Source organism: Heloderma suspectum, chromosome 14 (genome assembly GCF_057233095.1).
Source record: "Heloderma suspectum isolate Gila_16-S chromosome 14, 16-S_ref, whole genome shotgun sequence".
Classification (NCBI taxonomy): domain Eukaryota; kingdom Metazoa; phylum Chordata; class Lepidosauria; order Squamata; family Helodermatidae; genus Heloderma; species Heloderma suspectum.
Genome location: NC_139471.1, coordinates 21004468 through 21029368, shown reverse-complemented (window position 1 = coordinate 21029368; position 24901 = coordinate 21004468). Strand labels below are relative to the sequence as shown.

General features: G+C 49.4%; 1 protein-coding gene across 1 annotated transcript; it reads right to left on the bottom strand.

Annotated features, from left to right (window-relative positions):
* Positions 1 to 402: 402 nt before the first annotated feature.
* On the bottom strand, positions 403 to 23712 carry GLE1 (GLE1 RNA export mediator). Its single transcript, XM_084821437.1, has 16 exons — positions 23525 to 23712; positions 21636 to 21860; positions 18306 to 18431; positions 16935 to 17083; positions 16466 to 16526; positions 15509 to 15763; positions 14728 to 14947; positions 12094 to 12206; positions 11385 to 11454; positions 10459 to 10601; positions 9874 to 10064; positions 7569 to 7698; positions 5938 to 6042; positions 4240 to 4322; positions 3154 to 3217; positions 403 to 1931 (listed from the first exon to the last, which is right to left on the bottom strand). Exons 1-16 carry the CDS (start codon positions 23621 to 23623, stop codon positions 1863 to 1865), a joined length of 2103 nt encoding a protein of 700 aa, XP_084677563.1. The 5' UTR covers positions 23624 to 23712; the 3' UTR covers positions 403 to 1862.
* Between the last annotated feature and the right edge of the window lie 1189 nt (positions 23713 to 24901).

The following is a 24901-nucleotide window of genomic DNA, read 5'->3' as shown; positions in this document are numbered from 1 at the left end:
CCATCCCCTGCTTATCTCCATTAGCATGTATTGGAGAATGAGAAAAATTATGTGTAAATTCTGGGAAAGGGACTTCTGACAAAGAAGAAAAATATAGGATAGGTGGTATGTATATATTTGTGTATCAAATTCCCTTGGCTACGGTAGGTTTTTAAAAAGGTTAAATTAACTCAGTAGCCTTCAACCTTTTCAGACATGGGATCCATTGTAAAGTCCAACCTGTAACACGAGATCAACTTTTATTTTTCATCTTCTTTTTTTTAAGTAAACCATACCCACCTTTCTCCTAGGCAGAACCAGATGCATTCTCCATAAAACATTTAATGTGACATTAAAACATTCTAGAGTCTTACTTGGACAACAGACATCCACAAAAAAGAAAGCAAATGACTGAACAAAATGTTTAAAATATAGCTCTTTGAAGTTTTAATTATCTTTGAAGCTGCTTTCTCCGACGATATATTCTCAGAATAATTATCGTAGTAGACTTATACAAAAAAGTAATTCAGTATTTCAGTCAGACTGATAGAATTGCTGTCCAGAATAAACCAATATACACACCCTCCTATATTGTCAAAGGCCTGCCTTTCTATCACGTCCATATGAAAACTCTGGTTAAGTTTAAAACCAATTAACGAAGGACTTATTTGATTGCATAGCACTAATACATAGAAATACAAATGTGCTCTCAACTTTTTAGTTTGTTTACGGCATGGGGGTGGAATTTGGGGCTACAACTCCCATCATCCCTGATCACTGGCCATGCTGGCTAGGGACGATGGGAGTTGGAGTCCAACATAATCAAATGCCAAGGTAGGCTGCCCTCCATGTTTTGGAGTACAACTCCCATCAGACCGAGTCAGCATGACCAATGGACAAGGATTATGGGAGTTGTAGTCCAGAAGATCTTGTAGTCCACGAAGTTGCTTACCTCTGGGTCAAGAGTGCTACAGGTGTGTCATCTCCCCCCCCCCCCCATTTTATGGGCTACAGGAACAGGGATGACAGTTCTGTCCTGTTTTCACGAAAATTAAAAGCATAATACTTTGCGGAGACCTTCTCCATCCAAACCAATTACGTACACAAGCCAGAGAAACACATTAATCTCCCAAAGTACCAAATGCTCTGTCATTTAGGGGATAATGACAATTCCTCACTTTGATAAAGTACAAAGCTCTTTTTTAAAAGCTTTTCTGGAAAAGAGGAGAATAAATCAATTAGCATGTTCCTTTAAAAGTACAGGAGTGTTGCCTTTAATGAGCCAAAAAGCTTCCACTGGGTCTACACTTTGAACCTAACAGACGATTGACTGCTACTGTTTCGCTAAAGCACCGCGATGTTTTAATTAAAAGCCATAAGTTAAAATGCCACCTGTGATATTAAAAATGTTTTACAACCAGATCTCTTACACCATGATCTCAGTATTCTCAAAACAGAGACACACTGCTCTTTTGCACATATATTAAATTTCTGCAGAGTTTATTAGACTCTGGAGTCATTTGGGACAAGCAAGCAAACTTGGTCCTGCAACTCTTTGAGAGGAGGAGCGACAGCTGTTAAAATGCAACCCAGCTGTGTGTAAAGTGTCCCATCATAACCTGCAAAAAAAAAAGAGGTGAGAGAAAGATGCAAGTGCAGACATTTTAAAATGCTTCACAAAATACATTTCTGAAACAAGCTGCTACAGCTCTGAATCTTACGAAACAAAGAACTTGATCACAGCTGGGTAAAACTGACTGGACATCCTGTGGTATCTGTACAATCCAAACGTTTTTTAAAAATGCAAATCTCTTTAGCGACTTGTCCATGAAGACCAGACCAGACTCTGAGCTTCTGAGAAGGTGCAGGCGGAAGGAGGAAAGTCATGCCCTCCAAAAGGATGGTGGCAAAAACCCCTTTGGTAAAGGAATTTCTTTCCGTTGCAAACATTTCTGGGAAAGAGGAAAGAAAAGAGTACTTTAAAATTGGGGCAGGCAAGGGGAGACCAAGCGATCGCACGCATTACTGGCACTCACACTCTCAGAGGAGAATGGCTGCAGGACTCCACAAACTGTGGCATGTGGCAGCCCCTACCAGCCTCTTTGGCAAGTTAGGAAACGGGCTACTCTTCATCTCCGTGGACAATGCAAACGTGCGAGGGCACTGTAACATGGATGTCCTTGGGCAGTGAGAAGCCACCTTTAGTGCTGCTCCATGTTGTGCTGACGGTCAGTAGATGTTTTTGGAGCTAGCAGAGGATAGTGACTCCACAGGCCCTAAAGGCTGGAAGATATTTCTTCAACTGGCTCTTAGGTAGTGGGTAGGCCAGATGGATGCTCTGGTGACTGGTGGCGAGAGTGAAGTGGTCTAGCCAGCAAAAATGGTGGTGTAGCTGGCAACAGATGAGTCAGTTTGAAGACTGCAAGCTGTCCAGAGCAGGGGTGGGGAGCCTCTTTCATACTGTAGCTTGAAGCATATTGTAGCTTGAAGCTTGTACTGCCAGTAATGAAGCCTTAGGAGGAGGATTTCAATATTGCAGAATGGGAAAAAGGCTGCACAAAAGCCAGGAAACCACCAGATGATTGGTGGTTGGGAGAAAGGGCGGGGCCAGGGGAACAAGCAGAGCCTTCTGGGGAACCCCAAGGGCCAAACTGGGATCTCCACAGGGCCAAGCTTTGGCCTCTGGGCCTGAGGTTCCACACCCCTGGTCTAGAGGGAGGATCCTAGGGGTGGGAGTGGGGGAGGCTCCAAAAGGAAGGTATTTGATTGCTGGGGGGGCGGGGGGGATTTCAGCTGCTTTGCAGACTAGCCCTATGTCTGGCTGCCTGCCTGCTCCCTTATTGCATATATTTGTAAGTAAGCATCCCACCACTACCACCGTACAGTGCTCTCTCACAAGGAGACACCCAGTAACAGTGCAGGGGTAGGGAACATCCCATGACCACTGGCAATGCTTGCTGAGGCTGATGGGAGTTGGAATCCAACATCATTTGGAGGGCCACATGTTAATCACCTCTGACGGAGCCTGTTACCAGTCTGAGAAGCAGGGAACTGTGTGCACAAAAGATTAAAACCCCTGAAACTATCTGGAAGGGAAAGGGAAGGGTGCAGAATGCAGCGATCCTGATATCGCAGAAATATTTAAGCAATAAAACGTAGAGAACACCGGATTACCTCCAAGAACTGCTTGAATCTTACAAGGGAACCCATTTCTCCAGCACTTGTAATTGCTTCAATCCTATGAGGAATAAAGGGGAACATTATAAGGCTAGCAACAGCCAATAACTAGGAGGCAGACTGAACATGAGCCAATGACGAGATGCTGCGGCACAAAAGGCCCATGTTATTATAGGTCACATTGACAGAAGCAACATATCCAGGACTTAGGAAATAGTACTTCATTACCCAGCCCCAGTTTAAGAACCCAAGCTGAGGCCTGTGCTCAATTTGAGGCATTACCATTTAAGAAAGATGCTTACAATTAGGAACAAATTTGGGAAAGGCTCAGGAGTGCTAAAGGATATAGAAAACAAGCACTTTGAGGAAAGGGTGAAGGAGATGGATAAGCCAGAGGGGAAAAAATAATGGGGAAAGGTAATACATTGATGTCTTTCAAATATTTAAAATACGGTTGACATGCAATTAAAGAAATCTTAGTTAATCAAGTGAGTTTGTAAACAGATTAATCACTCAGTTAACTAAATCTGCATATGACTGAAGTATATTTCAGAAACTTTTAGATGGTTTAGATGTGTGTCAAAGGAAAAGGCATTTCCTCATGAGAAGGAAGGGACAGGACCTGGTATTTACAGCATTTATAAGTACGTATTTGTATTAAAATAACTTAACATTTTAAAAAAATTGTTGCTCAATGAATGGGGGGCGGATTTTTTTAGTTAGTCAAAAGGTTCTTAATCCATTAAGGGTGCTTTCCTATGCATGCTTAGACAGAAAAAAAGGCCTACAATTCCCTGGCCTGGGCATGCTGGGAGGTGTAGACATTTATCTGTCTAAACATGCATAGGATTGCACCCTAAAGCTTGTAGCCCTAGTTTAAAAGCATGACAGGAAGGAGAGGGGGGCAAAGGAGTTTTGAAATGCAGATTTCGGTTTAGTATTAGAGGGGATAGCCATCTTGGTGACAACAGCAATTTGGCAAAGCCGCCTTGGAAAGGTGGGGAACCTCCGCCCCCCTCCTTAGAGCAGCCAGCCCCAATCCAGTGCCAGTGTTTCCTCCATTTTCAGTGATCCGTCTTTTACCTTGGAAAATACTCTTCTCTGATGAGGAGGATCATCTTCCAAAACTGCACCTGGTATTGCTTCATGAGAGCATTCCCACAGACCTGGGGGAATCCAAAAAGAGGGATCGACAGGCAAGGGCAAATACGGCATCACAGACCACAGCCAAAAACAGCTGCCTGCAAATGGCGCAATCCTATGCATGTTTTTGACAGAAGAAGTCCTACAACTCCCAGCATTCTCCAGAAAAAAGTAGGACTTTTTTCTGTCTAAACATGCAAAGGATTGCACCCTAAGCCAGCCTTTCCCCAACCTAGCCTGCTAGACTTGTCGGACTACAACTCCCATCATCTGAGCCGGCATGGCCACAGGGCTGGTGGGAGCTGCGGGGAAGGCTGCCCCAAGCAATTCCACAAACTCAGCGACTGCACGCAGCCTGTAGGAACGAGCATCCCTTTGCTACCCTGACTTGGTGTACAAAAAGGGAGAAGACGGCCTGAGTGGTAGTTCTGAACCTGTGCTCAGCTGCTCAGAGTCAGGTTTTCCAGGTGGGGACATTGCCCAAGGAAGATGGAGGCTGGAGCCCAAGGGCTCAGCTCTTGCCCCCAGCATTTCCACGGGAGCGCCATCACACGCCTGCTGCAGAGAGGCCCGCGCAGCACGTCCCGGCAGCACGTCTGTCACGCGGAAGAGGGCAGGGAGTTGTTCTCTGCCTCCCCGGAGGGCAAAGAGCAGCTTCCCAATGGAGCCAATGACCTCGGCCAGCCTCGCCAACCTGGCACCCTTCAGATGTGTGGGACTGCAACGCCCCTTGGCCCTGCTGGCCGGGAATTCTGGGAGTGGCAGGCGGTCTGGAGGGTTGGGGAAGTGGGGGGATCTTCTCACTGGGGGCCTTCGACCAGGGGCTGGACTGCCATCTGCCAAGAACGTTCTAACTCTGGATTTCCTGCCCTGGGTTGGATTCAATGACCAACAAGCCCCCTCCAACTGTATGGCTCTACAAATGGTATTGAGGATGGGAGAGGAGAGGAGAGGAGAGGAGAGGAGAGGGCCAGTGTGGTGTAGTGCTTAGAGTTGGACTGGGACTCACGAGATCTGGGTTCTAGTCCCTACTCAGCCATGAGTGGGACTAGAACCTGTAGTGGAGTAAGTCACTATCTCTCAGTCTAACCTACCTCACAAGGTCATTGTGAGGACAAAATGCATAGGATCATTTACACCACCTTGGGCTCCTTGGAGGAAAGGTGGATATAAGGGTTATCAATCAATCAGCAGAATACAGAATAGAATAGAAGTCTATAGACCATATCACAAATAACAAAATAAGATACATGGCCTTTTTTTTTTTACTGACGATGCTAAACAACAGACATCACAGGGGAATGTTTTGACTGGAGGCATCGCAGCTGTACCAGGAGCAGACAGCAGCGGTCAGGGCGAGTGCCACGGGCTCTGCTGGGGCTTTGCCTGCACTCCTGCTCAGGCCTGCATTGGACGCTCTCGCAAACACAGTCAGAAATAGCGCTGACATTGAAGAAGTCCACAGTGATGGGAAAAGCCATTTAATCAGCATGCTGGCAGGGGACAGAGTCCTCTTTGCGTCCAGCCCAAATGAGGCAATCCCAACACTAACATTGTGAATGCAGAGCAATACAGAGCCAGGTTTTCCTTTTCTGGGCTGGGGGAAAAATGGAAGGGAGTATAGGAAACAGCACCTACCTCCAGGAAGTCAAACAGAATGGTAGCTGTCACATCTGCCAGAGGCTCCATGTTCAACATCTGTGCCAGCCAGCGCCACGCATGGTTCAATCCATGTGGATGAGTCTAAGGAGGGGAGCCGATGACTGTGAATTCCCTAATCCCCAGAAGAATCACCATGCAAAACTGCTGAGATCTCTTCCTAAACCTCCCCAACGCAGGCCACAATCCTGTGAACGCTTGCCAAGAAGTAGCTGTACTAAACACGAGGGAACCTCTGAGCAAGCACGAGTAGGACTGGAAACTGGAAAGGGCATTTGCTCATGCTGCAAAGTAAACCCAGCTGTGTCAATCACCAGCTTGGTCAAAGATGATTTAGAGCAGCCTCCCCATCCTAGCACCCTCTCCAGATGTTTTGGACAACCCCCGGCATTACTGACCATTGGCCATGCTGGCTGGGGCAGATGGGAGTTGGGATTCAAGAACATCGGGGGGGGGCACCAGGTTGGGGAAGGCTGATTTAAAGGCAGTTTTAAAGAATCCATTAGGTTCTCCCCACACACATCGACTGGGTTCAGATAACACATTACCCACACTCAAGGGTTGAGTATGGGTTGTCGTTGAACCATGGGTTGTTGCTGAAAGTGGGTTATCATGTTGTCTGAACCTAGCTGTACTAACAAACCATGGTTTGTTAACCACAAACAACCCATGAAGAGAACCCATGGTTTGTGGTTGGGTTGAGAACTGTAGGTTGTTCAAGGTTAACAAATCATGATTTGTTAGTGTGGCTGGGTTCAGACAACCCGATAACCCATGTTTCAACAACAACCCATGGTGCAATGACAAACCATACTCAACCCTTGAGTGTGGGTTATTGTGTAGTCTGAACCCAGCCATTGGCCTGGTTCACATGTAAAGCTAACCCATGGTTTATCTAAACCATGATTTGTTGCCCTATACCCAGAGTTTGTCTGGGAGATGATTGAACAAACCATGGTTTGTTTTCTCAGTCCCTGGGTTGTCTGTTTCCCTCCTCCTTCACATACTCCCTCCCTATATTCCAACTCCCTTTGCAGCACTGCAGTACTGGCATGTAAAGAGGCTGGGTTTTTTGGCCGCTCTTGCCCACTGCCTCTGTAGCCCGGCAAAACAGCCCATTAACAACCCACAATTCTAGGTTAGCATGTAACGACAACCCATGGTTTAAACAACCCACAGTTCACAAGCCAACAACAAACCGTGGGTTGTTCGTGATTAATAACCCATAGTTAATCCATAGTTTCAGGTTTGCACATAACGGCAACCCAGAATTCAATAAATCATGGTAAATTAAATGGTTTGTCATTACATTCAAACCATGTCTGTGTCAGCCTTCCCCAACCTGGTGCCCTCCAGATGTGCTGGACTACAACTCCCAGAATCCCACAGCCAGTTGGCTGGGGGATTCTGGGAGGTGTAGGTCAACACACCTGGAGGGCACCAGGTTGGGGAAGGCTGCATAAAGTGAATGGATATTCTAACAGAAGGAGGAATGAGTGAGGGCTGCAGAAACTCAGGGCGAGGAATAAGAATCAGGCCAAGCAGGAACGGAATAAAACTCAAAAAGGTCAATCTTTTCTAGAGAAACAGTGACAACATAATGCACATACCCCTTGCCTGTCTTTGTAAGGCCACTGCACCTGAAGGACAGCAGCATACAGACGGATCATCCCGGACATCCGCTTCAGGAAGTTGTCCTGTGGCTCCACCTTGGCATCTTTCACTTGGTAACCAAGGGTCCTGCACACCCAAAAGAGACACGTACCAATCAGCGCCCTGAAATGGAACACGTGGATTGGTGTCCCCGCGATCAAAGCTTAATTCTGAACCAAGGCTGGCTCTGCAATCTCGTTTCGGGGGCAGAATGCATGAATTTGGATGTTAAGATCAGACACAGAAATTGTGCCCAGTTCTCAGATTCCTCAGCTCTAATCCCTGGAATCCAGTTTAGCTGGGTTATCGCTCAAGGTGCTGGTCTCTTCTTAGACACTCACCCACCGGAGGACAACAGAAACATATCCCAGGATACAATTATCCACTCAGTTACTATGCTACAGTAATTATGTTACCTCCAAAATATCAATGGCCATTCAGAGCTTTATTTATTTATTTATTACATTTATATACTGCCTTTTTTCCTGCAAGGAACCTAACGCAGCTTATATTTTCCTTCTCCTCTCTATTTTATCCTCACAACCCTCTGAACAGATTAGGCAGAGAGTCGGTGTCTGGCCGAAAGGCACCCTGTGAGCTTCATGGCCGAGTGGGGACAAGAATCCCGATCTCCTGAGTCCTAGTCCAACACTCTAACCATTGTGCCACAGTGGCTCCTTTTAATGTTTTTCAATAGTGCCTGGCTCTGAACTAGTTACGCACTGCTGTTCTTTGCTAATCGGTCCAGGTTAGAGTTGGAATATTCCCAACCGGTCGATGGTTTTGGTTATATTTCTTCCCCACCCTAACAAAAGTGTTTAGAGTTAGCTAAAGTTATCTCTTCCCTTTCAACAGAGATGGAAATTGGGCAAAGAAAGAAATGGGAGAAGAGACAGAACTGGGGAAATGGAGCGGGAGACATTTTTCTCCCTCTCTCATAATAGCAGAACCCAACGGGGTCACTCCATGAATCTGATTGGTGAGAGATCCAGGACAGATCAAAGGCAGGACTTCTTCCCACAGCGCAGAGTCAAACTATGGAGTTCACTTCCACAAGATGTGGTGATGGCCATCCATTTGCATGGCTTTAAAAGGGGGCTGGACAAATTCATGGAAGAGAAGTCTATCAATGCTTACTAGTCCTGATGCCGCTATGCTTCCTCCAGTACCTGAGGCAGTATGCTGGGTACACCAGTTGCTGCGGAACATGGGTGGGAGGGTGCTGTAGCACTCAAATCCTACTTGTGGGTTCCCAGTCGACAGCTGTTTGGCCACTGTGTGAACAGAATGCTGGACTAGACGGACCCTTGGCCTGATCCAGCAGGGCTCTTATGAAACGAACCCACCATTTTTGGCTGCCCTTGCTAGCCAAGTCACAAATTGTGCTCACAAGGCCCGTGCCCCACCCCTATCAGCTTGGCAGGGGCGCTCAGAGAGCCTCCTCCTTGCAGTAGCCAAGAAAGCCTCCTGCCAACTTGTCCTGTGAGGAAGGCAGCCAGGGAGTGTGCCAGCCTGGCTGCCGCTGGTGAAGGCCCCCATCCAGCACCCCACAGCGCCCAACAAAAGCCTCTCGGCAGCCCAGGAGCTAAGCATGCAGCAACACCCCTGCCTCACCCTTGCCATTCCACAATATGTCTGCCTACGAACGGGGAACTTTATGGGCCCTTTTGCGTGCCAGCTATCAGCATTTGCTGGCTGAGACAAAGGGTCGTCGATTGACTCCAGCTGAATCTCCACTGTGAAACTGTCCAGTCTGCTTCTGGAAGCCGGCTGAGCTAAATTTCCCGGTTGTGCCCCCTGCCTTGGCCTGAGACGCAGAGGCAAGGCTGGGGACCACTTAGCAAGCATCTGGGCAGAGGCCGGGACACGGCCGGCGAGCCTGTACTCACCTCTGCGGGCAGGACACAGCCTGCGTGGCCTTTGCTGGAGAGCCAGGCAGCGGGATGTGCGGCTTCCCCCCAGCTGAGCACAACCCGCCATCCGCACACCGGTGCCTGTCAGACTCTCGGCAGCCCCTCCGTTTTCGCCCCGGCAGGCCTCAAAAGCGGGAGCTTCACTGTACCCTTCATGGGCTCCTTTTGGTTTGCTGGGTCTTCAATTCGTGTCAACCAGTGCAACCCAGGCCGGCTCACCAGGACTGAAGAGCAACGAAGGAGGGGGGCCAAACTAAAGCCAGCTCTCCGCGTGTGTGTGGGGGTGTCCATCCGTCCGTGTGTGTCCCCCCCCCACCCCACGTGCCCAGTACCTTGAAGGCTTAGTCACCTCTGGTAGTCCTCCAGGGAAGTCCCTTCCTTCAGCGCAGGGTAGAAGGGGACGGTGTAAGGGCACTTTTTGTGCAGGTGAGCCAAAATGAGGTCGCCCACCCGGGGGTGCAGCTCCCAGATGCCCGAAGCCACTGTGGCGATGGGGAACGCCGCCTCGTGATGCGACGCCACTTCCTCCTCGCCTTGTTTCTGAAAAGACCCAAAAGTTGCTGCCCTCAGGCTCTGGTCTGGTTGTTGCTCAAAGACGGCAACTCGGGCTTCTTAAATAGCCCCTCCCCAAGTGCGGCAAAATGAGAACTGCTTGCCGGGGAAAGCTGGGAGTTGTAGGGTGTATTTCTTTCTGAACGTGCATAAGCTTGTGCCTAAGAACTATTAGGGCACAATCTATGCATGTTTCGACAGAAAAAAGGCCTACAACTCCCAGCATCCTGGGTTGTAGGACTTTTTCTGTTTAAACATGCATAGGATTGCACCCCAAAACAATTTAGGAATTTTAAAACTTCACGCAGAGAAAGACTAAGAACAGGAGGAAAGAAAAATGATATTTTAAAAACAGAGCATGGAGCCAATACATTTTCCTCACCACAAACTTTTCTGCCAATTTGAAATAAACAAACTCCAGCCCTTCTGGATGCTGAGTAACTGACACGTTGTGGCCACCGCAGTGTACCGACTTTCCGGAAAGAAGGCTGTTGATCTTGTCAAATATCTCTTTCAGCTGGGAACCTGTGAAGACAAGAATACAAGAGTTTGGAAGGCGAAAGAAAGAAAGAAAGAAAGAAAGAAAGAAAGAAAGAAAGAAATTAGCAGAAGAGAGCAGACCTTCAGGCTTGCAGGAATGACCCCTTTTTTCTTTTTCTTTTTGAAGAACCCAAAGATCCACCTTCAAGAGCCAGGAGTAAGAAACAGGGGCTGTGCACACAAGATTGTTTTGAGCTGTGGGTTGTTTGTTGAGCTGTGGGTTATCATGCTGCCTGAACGTGGCCAGGGTGGCATGATAACCATGCAGTGTGGGTTATTTTCTCAAGCAAGCCACCTTGAGAACCCATGGTTTGTTCTTGGGCTGTTCAGGGTGGTTAACAGGCCACACTGCATGGCTAACAAGCCACCCTGGCTGCGTTCAGACAACACAATAACCCACCCTGTGGAAAACATGCTACGTTCAGACAACATGCTAACCTACAGTTCAACAGACAACCCATGGTTCAAAACAACGCACGCTCAACCACTGAACCTGGGTTAGCGTGTTGCATGAGCAGCCTCATACACTTAGAACTGAAGAATTCTGAGTCCAAGAATTTGTTTTAAGTACCAGAAGTTAACAGATCTCACAGAGTCTTTCCACACAAAAATCTCTAAAGCCAGTGCTGACTCCCAGGCAGCTCTATATGGGGGCAGGCGTCCCTAACGTAACCTGGTTCTAGGCTACTTATGGCTTTATTAGCCATTAAGTGACACCACTGTAGCCAAAAGGTGTCTTCCACGGTGCATATGAAAATGAGTGCTCACCTGCTCTGGTAGAAATCTGGCTAACAGGAATAGTAGCTGCTTTCTGTAAATCCATTTTTATTTTTTTCTCCTGAAAAAAGAAAGAAATGCTCACAACCAGGGCTTTACTGAGTTTTCAGGAGGTTCATTTTTTACAGCAAGAAGTGTCACAGGGCACTTTTGGGGGAACATTCTTCCAAAACAGCAGCACTCCCTTGGAGGGGGGAAAAAGCCTTTTGCAGCGATGCTATGATCAATTGCCCATCTCTTGGCAAAAAATACAGTAGGCATTCTGTAGAAGATACACACACACTCTTTCTACAATCTAAAAAACACAACACAAAAGGAAAAAGGGATGAGGAGGGAAGAGGAAAAACAAGCCAAAATGTATATGCCACCTTCGCAACAAACATTTGGAACATAGCGAAGTTTATGTATCATGTTTAAAGTCCTTCATGGCCTGCGCCCTGACTATTTAAGGCAGCCTTCCCCAACCTGGCGTCCTCCAGATGTTTTGGACTACAACTCCCAGCATTCCTGACCATTGGTCATGATGGCTGGGGCAGATGGGAGCTGAAGCTCAAAGCATTTAGGGGGCACCAGGTTGGGGAAGACTGATTTAAGGGATCACCTTCTCCTGTATGAGTGCCTCAGGGGGGTCCCGAGCAGCCGATCTTATACCACCTTCCTTTTCTGCGCATGCTCTCCTTTGGCCTTGGGGCACTGTTACCTGTCCGTCTTTGCTGTTGGCCAACCTACTGAAGGAAGCAATGCACCGCTCAGACTCTTTCTGTAGCTGCTGGTACCACTGCATGGTCTTCTCCTCTGCCTTCACCTGAAGCCCTAATCACAGCAAAGTCACAGGTTAGCAGCAAGGACAGGAGGCAACCCAGATTTATTACATTTCTGTACAGGTCAATAGCCAAAGCTCTCTGGACGGTTCATGAAACACAACTCAAATCTATAACATGCAACATAATAAAACATAATATAAAAACCTCGGGCAGCGTCCAACAAGGGCCTTACGGGCGGGCCCCCTACCGCTTGAGGCTGAGATGCAACGCTTCCAGGGACAAGCCCTGAAACATGCAGAGATGCTCGTTCCTGGAAGGCATGGCCTGCCCCCTCCAGAAACAAGCACTTCCGCTCATTCGGGGACTTGACCCCAGCAGCGCTACATTGCAGCCACATGCGGGAGGAGTGGCGACCAGCAGGGCTGGGCGCGTGCAGACCGTGACTGGCAGGGCCCCTGCTGGATCCTTCCCCTTACGTTTAAAGCAGTATAAAACCAAAGGAAATAAACAAAGGGAAAGTTGGCAGCAGTTAACGGATCTAAAACCACACCAACACGATTTTTTAAAAAAACCTGAGGACAAAAAGCCTGGGAGAAGGAGGTCTTCCCCTGGTACCAAAAAGACCGCAGTGTTGGCACCAGGTGGGCCTCTCTGGGAAGGACATTCCGCAACTGAAGCACCACCACGAAAAAAAGCCCTCTCCTTCACAGCCACCCGCCTCGCCTCATTTGGCGGGGAGACCTGGAGAAGGGCCTCTGAAGGCGATTTTCCCCCATGAAGGCCCCTCTTCCTTCAGCTCTCACCAGCAGCACCCATCCCGTCAGGCCGTACAGAGGGAGATGTGTGGGAGAAGCAGGGCCATTCCGCCAGCCCCGCTGAAGGACTAGTCAATGTTTTCCTCTTCCCTCCCCATCCCTTTTTCCTTGCATGTCATGCCTTTTTTGCTTGTAAGCCTTCAGGCAGGGATTGTCTTGTTTTACGGATTGCACGAAAGCCAATCCCGGAACCTTTTTGACTGAGGTGCAGGATAAAAATACTTTGAATAAATAAATCTTAGCTTCTGGGCAAGTGCGTATGGAAGGGGACGATCCTTCAGGTGACCTGCCCCCAAGCAGCTAAGGGCTTTGTAGGTCAATATGATGACATGCTCTGAAAGCACTAGAAAACAAGCACTCTCAAGCACCCTCCCTCCAGAGAGAGATCAGCACTGCACTCCCCAAAATACACAATATATTTATCCCAAAGCCTTGTGATAGCTGCACATCAATTAATCCAAGGGTTGATTTTCACTGTCCAAAGTGCTGCGCCTGATCTGCCATTGGTCTACAACTTGTTTCATTGACCATTCTGACACTGATGTTGGTGCCTGGCTGTTGGGACAGCATTGCCTGCTGGCTTTAGGTACAGGTTTAAAAGCAGTTGATCACATCAACATCAGCGCATAAGCTATGTTGCATTCATTTTTGGAAACATGCAGGAGTAATTCCAGAAAAAATCTAGTTTGGAAGAACAGAAGGAGCAGCAAAGGAGCAGATTTTGCTGGTGACACAGATACACCAAGCATGCTCAGTGGCTTCTTTTTGGTTGGAAGGCATCGCTCGCACGTATCTTGTTCTCGAAAAATCTGTGATCATTGCGGATGTTCATGTGCTTTTAAATTATATTCCTGTGATGTGGGGATTAATGGATATACAGCAAGAATGGACTGGGTGTGTGTGTCTTACACTTGCAAAGAGACTTATACTTCAAGTCTGGAAGGAGAAGCACTCACCACCTATCATTCAACCATCTGAAGATGTGACTGCTCTAGTTACATTTGAACGTACCTCCTACAGTCCTCAACTTCGTCTGGTTGCTTATTTAGATATATGAATCGCTTACATTAATGTATATATTTGAAACAGACGTGTTGAATCCTTTCCCCCCCTTCCTTTTTCGTTTGCTCAAAAGAATCCAGCCATGTATTAAAATGACAGGGCTGGTCCTACCACTAGGCAAAGTAAGGAAGATGCGGGGGGGGGGGGGGCAGCTGCCCTGATCATTCCTCCTCAGCCCTCACAACATGAACAGGATCAGCCTGCACAAGTGATTCCACATTGGAAAATGCAACAAAAACAGGGGAGGTAATAACAGACGCATAAACCAGCAGGGACACACTATCTCTTGAAGCAAATATTTCTCTCTGGCCCAGCCTCAGACCTTTGGGGGCCCATATCTTCAGCCCTATGGGAAAAGGAGGCAGGCAGCACAGTAGCGTGCATTATGTTTGTTCTGTCAACTGATCTAAAACAAGTGCTCCATTAAAGCCAATTCTGCACATGCTCAGGGCTACTCTGAACCTCGATGTGCGGGGCTGGGGGTGGCAAACCACTGCTGCTCTGCCTCAGCCAGCAAGCTGTCTTGTAATGGCCCTGAAATGACTCCTGAAAACAAACATGGAGAGAATGCAGGATCGTTGGCACAACATGCAGTATTTATTCTACTAGACAGATGGCATGTAAGTGAAAATGGGGCAAGGAAGATGCAAGCGGGCTCATCACCCTTCCGAGGCTTTCCTCCGACATGCTCACCATGCTCAGGAACCTGGGCTTTCGCTAGCTCCTGTTTCTGCAACTCCTCCTTCCTCTCCCTCGCTGCCGCCGCCGCTGCCACCACCGCCAACTCCTCCTCGTGCCTCCTCTTCTCTTCCGTGGCCAGAGCAATTTCCTGCTGCATGTTAGAGAGCAGCTGATGCATTTCTAGCAGCACATGTTCGGCCGAGGCCACCTCTGCCTCAGTGGGGAACGCTCTCTGCCAGAAACCGGGAGAAAAGGCGAGCTGTTGTCAGCGCCGCAATTATTACCAAACACGTTCGATCGCTGTAGGACCACAGACTGGGAGGCTCCCGAGCAGGAACTCTTGGGGATTTTGTTCAGTTTGATTTGAAAGGGACCGACAGTGAAGAACAGCCAGCTGATTGGGATGCAGACGCCCTACAGATTTTGCACCTCTCTGAATTTTGTGATGTGCTTCTTGGCACAAAGAAAAAAGCACATGACAATGCACGTTTAGGGATAAAATACAGTAGGCATGTGCGAGGAAATAATATGTTTTTAGAAATGCATTCAAAAGGAACACGTCCAAAAATATGTGCCGGCTGGAAATGACGGGGACCAGTCCAAAGCGTCTGAAGGGCGCCAGGTCGGAGAACGCCGATATAACAGGTTAGGGTTCTACAGGGGATCTGGCCCCAAAAGAGGTCAAGGAGCCCGGGGCCGGGGAACCCCACTGCTGGAAAAGACTGGAGCGGCCTACCCAGAAGGTCTGCGCCAGTGTGAGTGCGTGCTCTGGGCCCCCGAAAAGAACCTTTACCTCGCTGGCCAGGCGGACAAGCCCCGACACTTCCCCGCAGATCTGATTGCCCCGGCTGCTGTACAGGGAGAGGTCGATCCCCGGCAGCTCTTTATGTCTGTAGCTGAGGCCGATTTGTTGGTTGATGCGCAGCACCTCCTCCTGGACGGAGTAGAGGCGGCGCAGCCGCTCCCGGCCCTCCTCTCTGCGATGGCGCTCCAGCTCCTCCTGCCGCTGCCGCTGCTGCTCCGCCTCCCGCAATTTCCGGCTTAAGAGCTTTGGGGGGGTGGGGAGAGCGATATGTTTTAGGGAAGAGACCGACAGCGAACAACAGCCAGTCATCGGGAGGAAGGGCCTCTGCTGTCGAACATCCCCCGATCCTTCGAGTCCACATTTAGCACTGCAGAGCCAGGCCGGACATCACGCTCCGGTAAGGGGAACACCATCCACGCAGGACACGCAGCGCCACTCATTTTATTTATTTGTGACGCCTGTATACGGCTGGATATAACAGTATCCCTCAGCGGTCCACAATAAACATTAAAATACCACGGGGAGGGTATTACCCCGCCGTCACGGACACCGGCAGCAGTTGGCACCGACGTACAGCCATGGGGCCCACTTATAATGGGGTGATTTGCACTACATACACCCATCTTTCTCCTTTTCCTCATCTCTTCCTTCATGTTTCTCCTTTCCTGCCTCTTTCTGTCTTCTGATCTTGGTCTCTCTCCCCACCTTCTTTGCCATATCTTAAAAATGTAAACAAACAAGGAAAGGGTGGGGGTGCTGCCGGGGCGGCTGACTCAGGTTAGGGGCCTGACCTCGTTTTGGGTCACAAGCCAGCAGCTGGGGATCGCCATGGACCACCTAGGGGCAAAGAGTCAAGAATCTTCCTGCTCCTGCTAACTCAGCTCATCTTGAATCCCAGCCCCCTCCCCTGCCTCGGGTGGGCTTTCCGTGCCCCTAGGCACAAACCTTTGCTCTCCGGCGGTGTTCCTCCTTTAGTTTTTCCTGCTGCCCTTGAGCTTCCTTGGAGCTGAAAACAGAAGCAGCGGTTTCTGTGACAATTCCATCAGGACAATGGGGCTGTTCACACAACATGCTAACCCACACCCGATGGTTGAGTGTGGGTTGTTGTTGAACCGTGGGTTTTCGTGTTGTCTGAATGCAGCCAGGGTGTCTTGTTAACCACACTGAACAACCCAGCAACAATGGGCTCTCAAGGTGGCCTGTTTGAGAAAAATAAGCCAAACTACATGGTTGACAAGCCACCCTGTGGAAAATGTCCTGGGTTCAGACAACACATTAACCTACGGTTCAACAACAAGCCACACTCAACCACTGAGAGTAGGTCAGCGTGTTGTGCAAACCCAGCCAATGCATCAAGACTGGAATCAAAAAAAGGTTCTCTCAAGACAAACAAAGGATGCTCGGAGCCGCTCACCTGTTCTCGATCTCTTGCCGCAAGTGCTGATACTCCTGGTGCTGTTTCAACTCCTTCAGCTCGTCAAAGCGCTTCAGCAACTCACTCGCCTCCGCTGAGGCAGCCTTCACCACCTGCTCTTGCAGCTCCAAGCGCTGCTTGAGCTCTTCCTGCAGGTTGGGAAGGAAAGCAGAGGAACCTGAATGCATGCGCAATGCAAACCGTCACAATGGGCAGGGATCTTCACCTTTCTATTAAATTGCAAATTTTATTCTACTTGGGGTTAATATATTTGGAACAAACGTGAGAAGATCATTTCTTGTTGTTCTCTGCACCAAATCATCTACATATCCAAGCGCAAACCTTACTGGTGACCGGGGTAACAAATATAAAGGTCTATGCCGGTGACTCCATTGTTACACCAGTTTCACTCCTGTGACTTGTTATGGAGACTCCCTTGTTATAGCAGCTTCACCGGTTACCAGTCTATTTCTGGACAGAATTCAAAGTACTGGTTATGACCTATAAAGCCCTATATGGCTTGGGACCAGGCTATCTGAAAGCTGAATTCTCCCATACAAGCCTGCCCGGTCCTTCAACTCTTCTGGCGAGGCCCTTCTTCTGAGACCACCAAATTCAGAGGCCTGTTTGGTGGTGAGCTTCTTGGTGGCCCTTTTGGTGACCGCTCCCAAGCTGTGGAACTCCCTGCCGAGGGAGGCCAGGTTCGCTCCCTCTCTGCTGTCCTTCCGCTAGCAAGCAAAGGCAGCTTTATTCAAGAGGGCCTTTGGCCTGTAAGTGGGTCTGTTGGGTTGGGTGCTGTTTTTATTTTTTATTCTGTAATTGTTATGTGTGTATAGTATTTTAAGGTATTTTATTGTTTTAGTCCATTGTAATTATGCCTGTAAGCCACCTCGAGTACCATTTTTTGGTGGGAAGGTGGAGTACAAAGAAAATCAATCAGTACACCAAGGGTGGGCAACTTCAGGACCAGGGGCCCAACCTGGCCCTGTGGGGTTCCCCGGATGTAAATGCCCCATTCTCCTGGCCCCATCCACTTTCCCACAACTGCTGAGTGTTTGGTGGGTTCTGTACAGTTTTGCCCCCATTGTAAAAGGTTGAAATGCCTCTCCTAAAGCTTCGTTACTGGCAGCGAGGGCTTTACGCTAAAACATGCTGGCAGTTTTTGTATTTTTCGCTCCACCCCTTTTCCTTTCAGCCACCAGAATGCAGCCTCACCAGCATTTCTCCAAAAATCCTCCCAACCCTCGGGTTCCCCACCCTGATCTATGCCTGCTCATTTCTGCCACTTTTAAGGTTGCAGTTGGGTGTTAGTTTTCACAGCCTCCTTCAGCCACACTGCATTCACCCCCACAGGCCGGGCTTGTCATTTACCTTCCCTTTCAACTTCTGGATCTCCTCGTGCAATCGTATCAGGCCATCTACCCCTGTGCCTTTTGAGAGCGGAGGCAGAGTAAAGGCTTCCCGGTCACTCTCTGGAGCTCTCCCTTTCTTGTGACCCTGTGTGGACCAAGTAAGAAGCTGGACTCAAAACTGGAAGCTGTGAAGCAGCGGCGGAGAGTAGCAGTGGAAGGAAAGGGGCAAACAGTTGTGCCAGTGAATAAAGCCCAAACACATCACCTATGTCCAAGCAATTTACATTGCATCTGGAAGAAGAACATCTTGATATAACCCAGAGCTGAACAAGTGCACAAGAGAATGAGGATGGAATTAAAACCCACCTTTCAGGAGGGTTAACTTTCAAGCCGGTTAAGAAGAGTAAGAAATTAAAATTATGAAAAAAAAAGTTGTAACAAGCAATACAACACAATAAAAACAATAAGGATATAACGACCAACACAAAAATCTTCATCCATTAAGGGTACAATCCTATGACTTCCACCCTCAATTATCATAAGCCTCCAAATTCGGAGGCTTATGATCATCCTGTGCAGAGCAGGAGGTGCCACAGAGGTGATCTTCACCTCCCTGTTCTCCCACTCTGCATTTTTGCTAGACGGGCTTTTTTGTCCGTCTAGCTGGGAGTGGGAGGGAAGGAGGCTGGAGAGGACTTGGGATAGCTCACATCTTGGCCTTTCCAGTCCCCTCCCCTCCCCGCCCACGGGAACGCCCCTTTTACCCTTCTCCAAGGTTGAGTTCCCAAACCTGGATAGGCAGCAGGCGCGGTTCTTTCCACGCTGGCTGCGAGGGGTAGACGGGGGTTGGAATGTGGATTCCCTCCTCCAAAGTCAGGACATTATCTCCAACCACAGATCTGAGAACGCGAAATATCCTATGGCCCACCAGATGCTGTAGAGGGGTCATAGGATTTCTCTCTAACAGCCCAGGAGAAAAGTATTCCTTTCTTATATTTTCACATCAGGAACAAAAAGGCCCTCAGGCTTCCGAATTAAAAAGGCTAGACAAAGAAGGGAAGGGGAGCACTGGAGATAGGGAGAGGAGAGCGATCACATAGTAATGATTTGCAAAAACGCATTATATCCAAGGTGGGGCCAGGCTGCCCTCCCCCATGGTGGCAGACTCACTTGGATAGAGGTGCTGCCACCGACCCCGTAACTGTCAGGGTTGCCTCTGAGCATATAGCGTGCCAGAGCAGATTCTGAGGAAAAGCTGCAACACGTTGGGGAGGAACTTTCCTAAGCTTCAGAAGCACAGCTGGACAGAGAGGCCCTCCCCTCACACATCCCCGTGACAGTGAACAGGGGGAGGCAAGGGAAGGACAACCTGAACTCTTAGAGTGGGCAGGCTGACATAAGTGAAGGTGGTCCTTCAAGTAACATGGTCCCAAAACGTTTAAGGCTCTAACAGTCAAAAACAGCACTGTAAATTGGGCTCGGAAACACACTGGTAACCAGGGCAGCTGATGCAGTAAAGGTGTTACATGATCTGATTGCCTCACCCATACCAACACTTGGGCAGCTGCATTCTGCACCACCTGACATTTCTGGACCGTCTTCAAAGGCAGCCCCACACACTGCAGTAGCCTAGCCTGTGTCAGGGTTGCCTCTGAGCATATAGAGTGCCAGAGCAGTTCAGATTCTGAGGAAGAGCTGCAACACGTGGGGGAGAAACTTTCCCAGGCTTCAGGGGCACAGCTGGACAGACAGGCCCTCCCTTCACACTTCCCTGTGAGTGATAGCGAACAGGGGCAGGCGAGGGAAGGACAACCTGAACTCTTAGGCGCAAGGCGCAGATGCAGGCACAAGCGGGGAGTTGCAGGGGTGGAACTTCGGCGCTCTGCCTGATTGGCTTGGTGGCAACAGCTGCGCCTAGAGGTGTCACGGGAGAGGGGGAGAGTTTCCCCTCCCACCCCTTAAGTTAAGAGAGTTTGCTGCCTTTTCCCAAACGGAGACCAACTTCTGTAGCTCCCCTCTGAACTCCTTGAAGGCTTTTCCTTTGCAGTCTGTGAATCTCACAATAGCAATTTGCATCTGTATGCCTCATTAGGGTGAATGGAATTAAAGCCTCGGAAATGCAGCCTCTTGTCTGAGTGTTGATTTGGCTATTGGAGTTCTCAGCAGGGCAAAAGGGGAATCCTGACAGTAACCCTTGTTCTTTTGGCCAGCAGCAGACACTGCTTCCCCTGACTCCTGGAGTCCCAGGGCAATGGGCGCCGAGCGCTGTTTCTGACAGGGCGGGGGAAGCATGTGTCCCAATGTGAGGACAGTAGGATTCCTCATGAGGGCACCTTAGAATTCATCAGCCTGGAGAGCCACAAAAGAGCAGAAGCCTTGCAGAGCTACTTGCTACAGGTGACGCCCTTGTAATACGAAGAGAGACCAAACTACCAAGCGCTACAAGCAGACCTGAGGAGGCCTCTTGAGCCAATGAGAACATCTGCCTATAACCCAGCAGCCGTCAAGGTGGCCGCCCAGATGATTCTTCCACGTTTGCTTGGGAAGACTAGCCTTGGTACCTGGGCCAAACAGCTGAGAGGTGCTGCTGCAGAGCATCAAGCCCACTGGAATATCCCCACACTGAAGCATATGGGGACACACTTTCCATTTTGTTTTGTATGCCTGACTTTCAGATGGAGAAGGAATTTCTTGGAACTGTTTGGTAGGGCCTTATTGGGACCTTTTATAGACTCAAGCTCTATTTAGCTACATAACTAAAGGTGCAATCCTAGGCATGTTTAGACAGAAAAAAGTTTTATAGCTCCCAGCATGGCTGGCTGGGGCATGCTGGGAATTGTAGGACTTTTTTTCTGTCTAAACAGGCCTAGGAATGTGCCCCTACTGAATAGTAGCTAATGTGAAGCCTGAATCTCTATTTGGCAGACTCCAATTTGAGCACCGTTTTAATAGCCCTTAGCAGCCCCAAATATGAGCCCAGTGAGGTGGGGAAACTGCCAAATTGTTTTAAAGGAGTTTTACTGCGTAAATATTGACTACAGCTTTGCAGTCTTGCCTTCTTATTTACTTTTTAAATTGTATGGTGTCTTAAAGGTGTAAGGTTTATTTTATTGTAAGGTGCCTTGGAGGTCTGCTGTCAGACAGAAAGGTCGGATATAAATATTTTAAATAAATAAAATAAATACAAATAAGTACATCCCCACAGCTGCTGCTCCTCTGGCCAATGGATGGGCCTCCACAGAAAAGGCCCTGTCCTTGGCCTCCATTTGCCATACCTCTTTATATGCCTCTTAGGCTCTAAGAACGAGCCACTAACTGAGGCTCCTTGGACTCTCACGAATGAGGTTACCTGTGTATCACTTGGTGCTTCTGTTGTCAATGGTGTGGAGACCAGCTGGCTGGCAGGAGAAGCAGTGATGGTGAGGGAGGAAAACCCATGTAAAAGGGCAGACTCATCCGGAGCTGAGCCCGTAAAGGGAGGAAGCAACTTTGGAGAACGGGAGAGCATTTTTTCTAGCACCCAGCCTGAGTAGGGAGAGAGCTCAGGAGGGCCTCGATATCCTTCCAGAATTTCCTAAGGAAACCAAAATATTGCATGAATAAAGGTGCTTAGCATTTCTCTGAAAAGCTGGATTCCTACATACACTTACTTAGGGGTAAGCCCCCGGTGAATTCTGTGGGGGGCTTTCCTCTGAGCAAAGGCACATAGAATTGTGCTGAAAGGCTGAATCTCTATGCAGGATTACCTGGGGCCCCGCTGAACTCAACAGAGCTCACCTCTGCATAGACACACCTAGGATTATGCTCAGAGGCTGAATAAGTGTGCACACTAATCTGGGAATAAGTCCCAATGAATTCAATGGGATTTACCTCCTCCGAGTAAATATGCTTAGGGCGACTTTTAATTAACAGTGCAATCCTATGCATGTCTACTTGGAGGTAAATCCCATTAAGTTCAATTAGGCTTACTTCCAATTTCTGACAGGAGGACCATAGCTCAGTTATAGGGCTCCTGCTTTGCGTGCAGAAGGTGCCTGAGCCCAGCATCTCCAGGTAGGACCAGGAAAAAGTCCTGCCTGAAAGCCCAGAAAGCTGCTGCTGTCGGTCAGTGGTGACAGTACAGGACTAGATGGACCATGGGCCTGACTTGGGATAAGGCAGCTTCCCATGTTCCTACTGGTCTGACAATGCTTTCAGAGAAGAATCCTGTGGCACAGCATCAGACAAGCTGGGAAAAGGTGAGCATGAGCAGTGGGGAATTCATAAGCACCATGTCCCTTCAGCACTACAGTATCCTTAACCATAGCTCAGGTGTGGAGCCCCGGCTTGGCACGCAGAAAGTCCCAGCTTCAATCCCCAGCAACTCCAGGTAGGGCTGGAAGAGCTCCTGCCTGAAACCTGAAGAGTCATTGCTGCCAGTCAGCGTTGACAATACTGGTCTAGATGGACCAAGGGTCTGACACAGTATAAGGCAGCTTCCTGTGTTCCTAACGGAGTATAAGTTTGCAAAGAGAGCCAGTGTGGCATCACGGTTAGTTAGAGCATTGGACTGGGACTCAGGAGACCCGGGTTCTAGTCCCCACTCGGCCATGAAGCTCACTGGGTGACCTTGGGCCAGTCACAGACTCTCAGCCCAGCCCACCTCACAGGGTTGCTGTTGTGAGGATACAATGGAGAGGAGGAGGATAATGTAAGCCGCCTTGGGTGCCTCGCAAGAGGAAAAAGGGCGGGGTATAAATGCAATAAATAAAATAATTAATAAATAAATGAAGCCCACTGGGTGACTTCGGGCCCGTCACCGACTCTCAGCTTAACCTACCACACAGGAGTGTTATGAGGATAAAATAGAGAGTAGGAGAACCATGTAAGCTGCCTTGGGCTCCTTACAAGAGGCAAAAAGGCAGGATATAAATGTAACAACAACAACAACAACAAATATAAATTTAGACCACAATCCTATGCGTGTTTAGACAGAAAAGAGTCCTACAACTCCCAGCGTGCCCCAGCCAGGCAAGCTGGGAGTTGCAGGGCTTTTTTCCTGGCTAAACATACGTAAGCCTGCGCCTGTATTTAATAAAAAACAGCACTCAAGGCAGCCAAATAGTAACAAAGATGTAACCGAATCAACACATATCCGCACCACGTCCAACGCAGACCCATTACGAGGAGATACGGGGCGACGGGCTGCGCGGCCCCATCAGGGGCAGAGAACTGGGGCAAGGGGCGAGCCTCACGCACCTCCCCGAGCGGGCTCCAGTCCGGGCAGTAGGTGAGCTGCCCTTTGCGGCTGCTCCGCAGGGCCTCCACCGTCTCCATGCGGAACTGCTCGGACGGCATCTCGCGGCGGGCGAAGGGGGCCCGGGCTGAGCAGCCGCTAACCGACGCCCCGAGACCGCTAGGCCCGCCCCCCCCCCCGGCCGCGAACCGCTTCCGGGGCGACCGGAAGAAGACGAGGGACGTTGGCTTTGGGGGAGCCAGGGAGAGCTAGTCATAGACTCACGCGTGTAGAGGTGAGAGGCGGGAGTTGCCTCTGCGGCGCGAGAGCTGCGGAGAGGAAAACACGTACGGCAGCCCCGCGTACGTGCTTGCAGCACGATCGGTGGCTGGGGATGATGGGAGCTGTTGTCCAACGGATCTGGGTGTGCCTGCCAGGATTGGGGAGGCTGGTTTTAAAGGATTATAATTCAAACGATGTTTCCTCGTCCTGGAGCTGCCCGGGTGCGTGGGACTACAGCCCCCATCATCCGCAGCCGCCATGGCTGCGGGAGATGGGGGCTGTAGTCCCACCCCCACCCCCCGGAAGCGCCGGGGTGGGGAAGGCTGATTTGAGGTACAATCATTTAAACAACTTCACCCACCCTGGTTTCCCGCGCAGAGGCCACGTTGGCTGTGGATGATGGGGGTTGTAGTCCCACACCCCCGGGAAGCGCCAGGGTGGGGAAGTCTGATTTAAGGTACAATCATTTAAACAACTTCACCCACTCTGGTCCCCCGCAGAGGCCATGGTGGCTGTGGATGATGGGGGTTGTAGTCCCACACCCCCGGGAAGTGCCAGGGTGGGGAAGTCTGATTTAAGGTACAATCATTTAAACAACTTCACCCACCCTGGTCCCCCGCAGAGGCCATGGTGGCTGCGGATGATGGGGGTTGTGGTCCCACACCCCCGGGAAGCGCCGGGGTGGGGAAGGCTGATTTAAGGTACAATCATTTAAACAACTTCACCCACCCTGGTTTCCCCCAGAGGCCATGGTGGCTGCGGATGATGGGAGCTGTAGTCCCATACATCTGGAGGACAGCAGGTTGGGGAAGGCTGGCCGAAAGTCACTTCCTTCACTGGTTTCTACGGGCAGCTGCTGGCACTCTTGCTTGGGGAGGCCAATTTTTAAAAATTGCTTCTGTTATGAGCCCGGCAGCACCCTATCCAGATGAGCTTTCATATTATCTCTACGGCCTAAAATTGAACCAGTTGCCGCGCTCGAACTTACAAGGCAGAAGTTTCTACATGGAGCCCCCAGTGAGAGAGCGGTGTTTCAACAGAGAATATGGACAATGGCAACTTACTTTTGATGATGATGATGTCATCAGAACAGCCCTCCCGGATCAGAATGGTCCCAT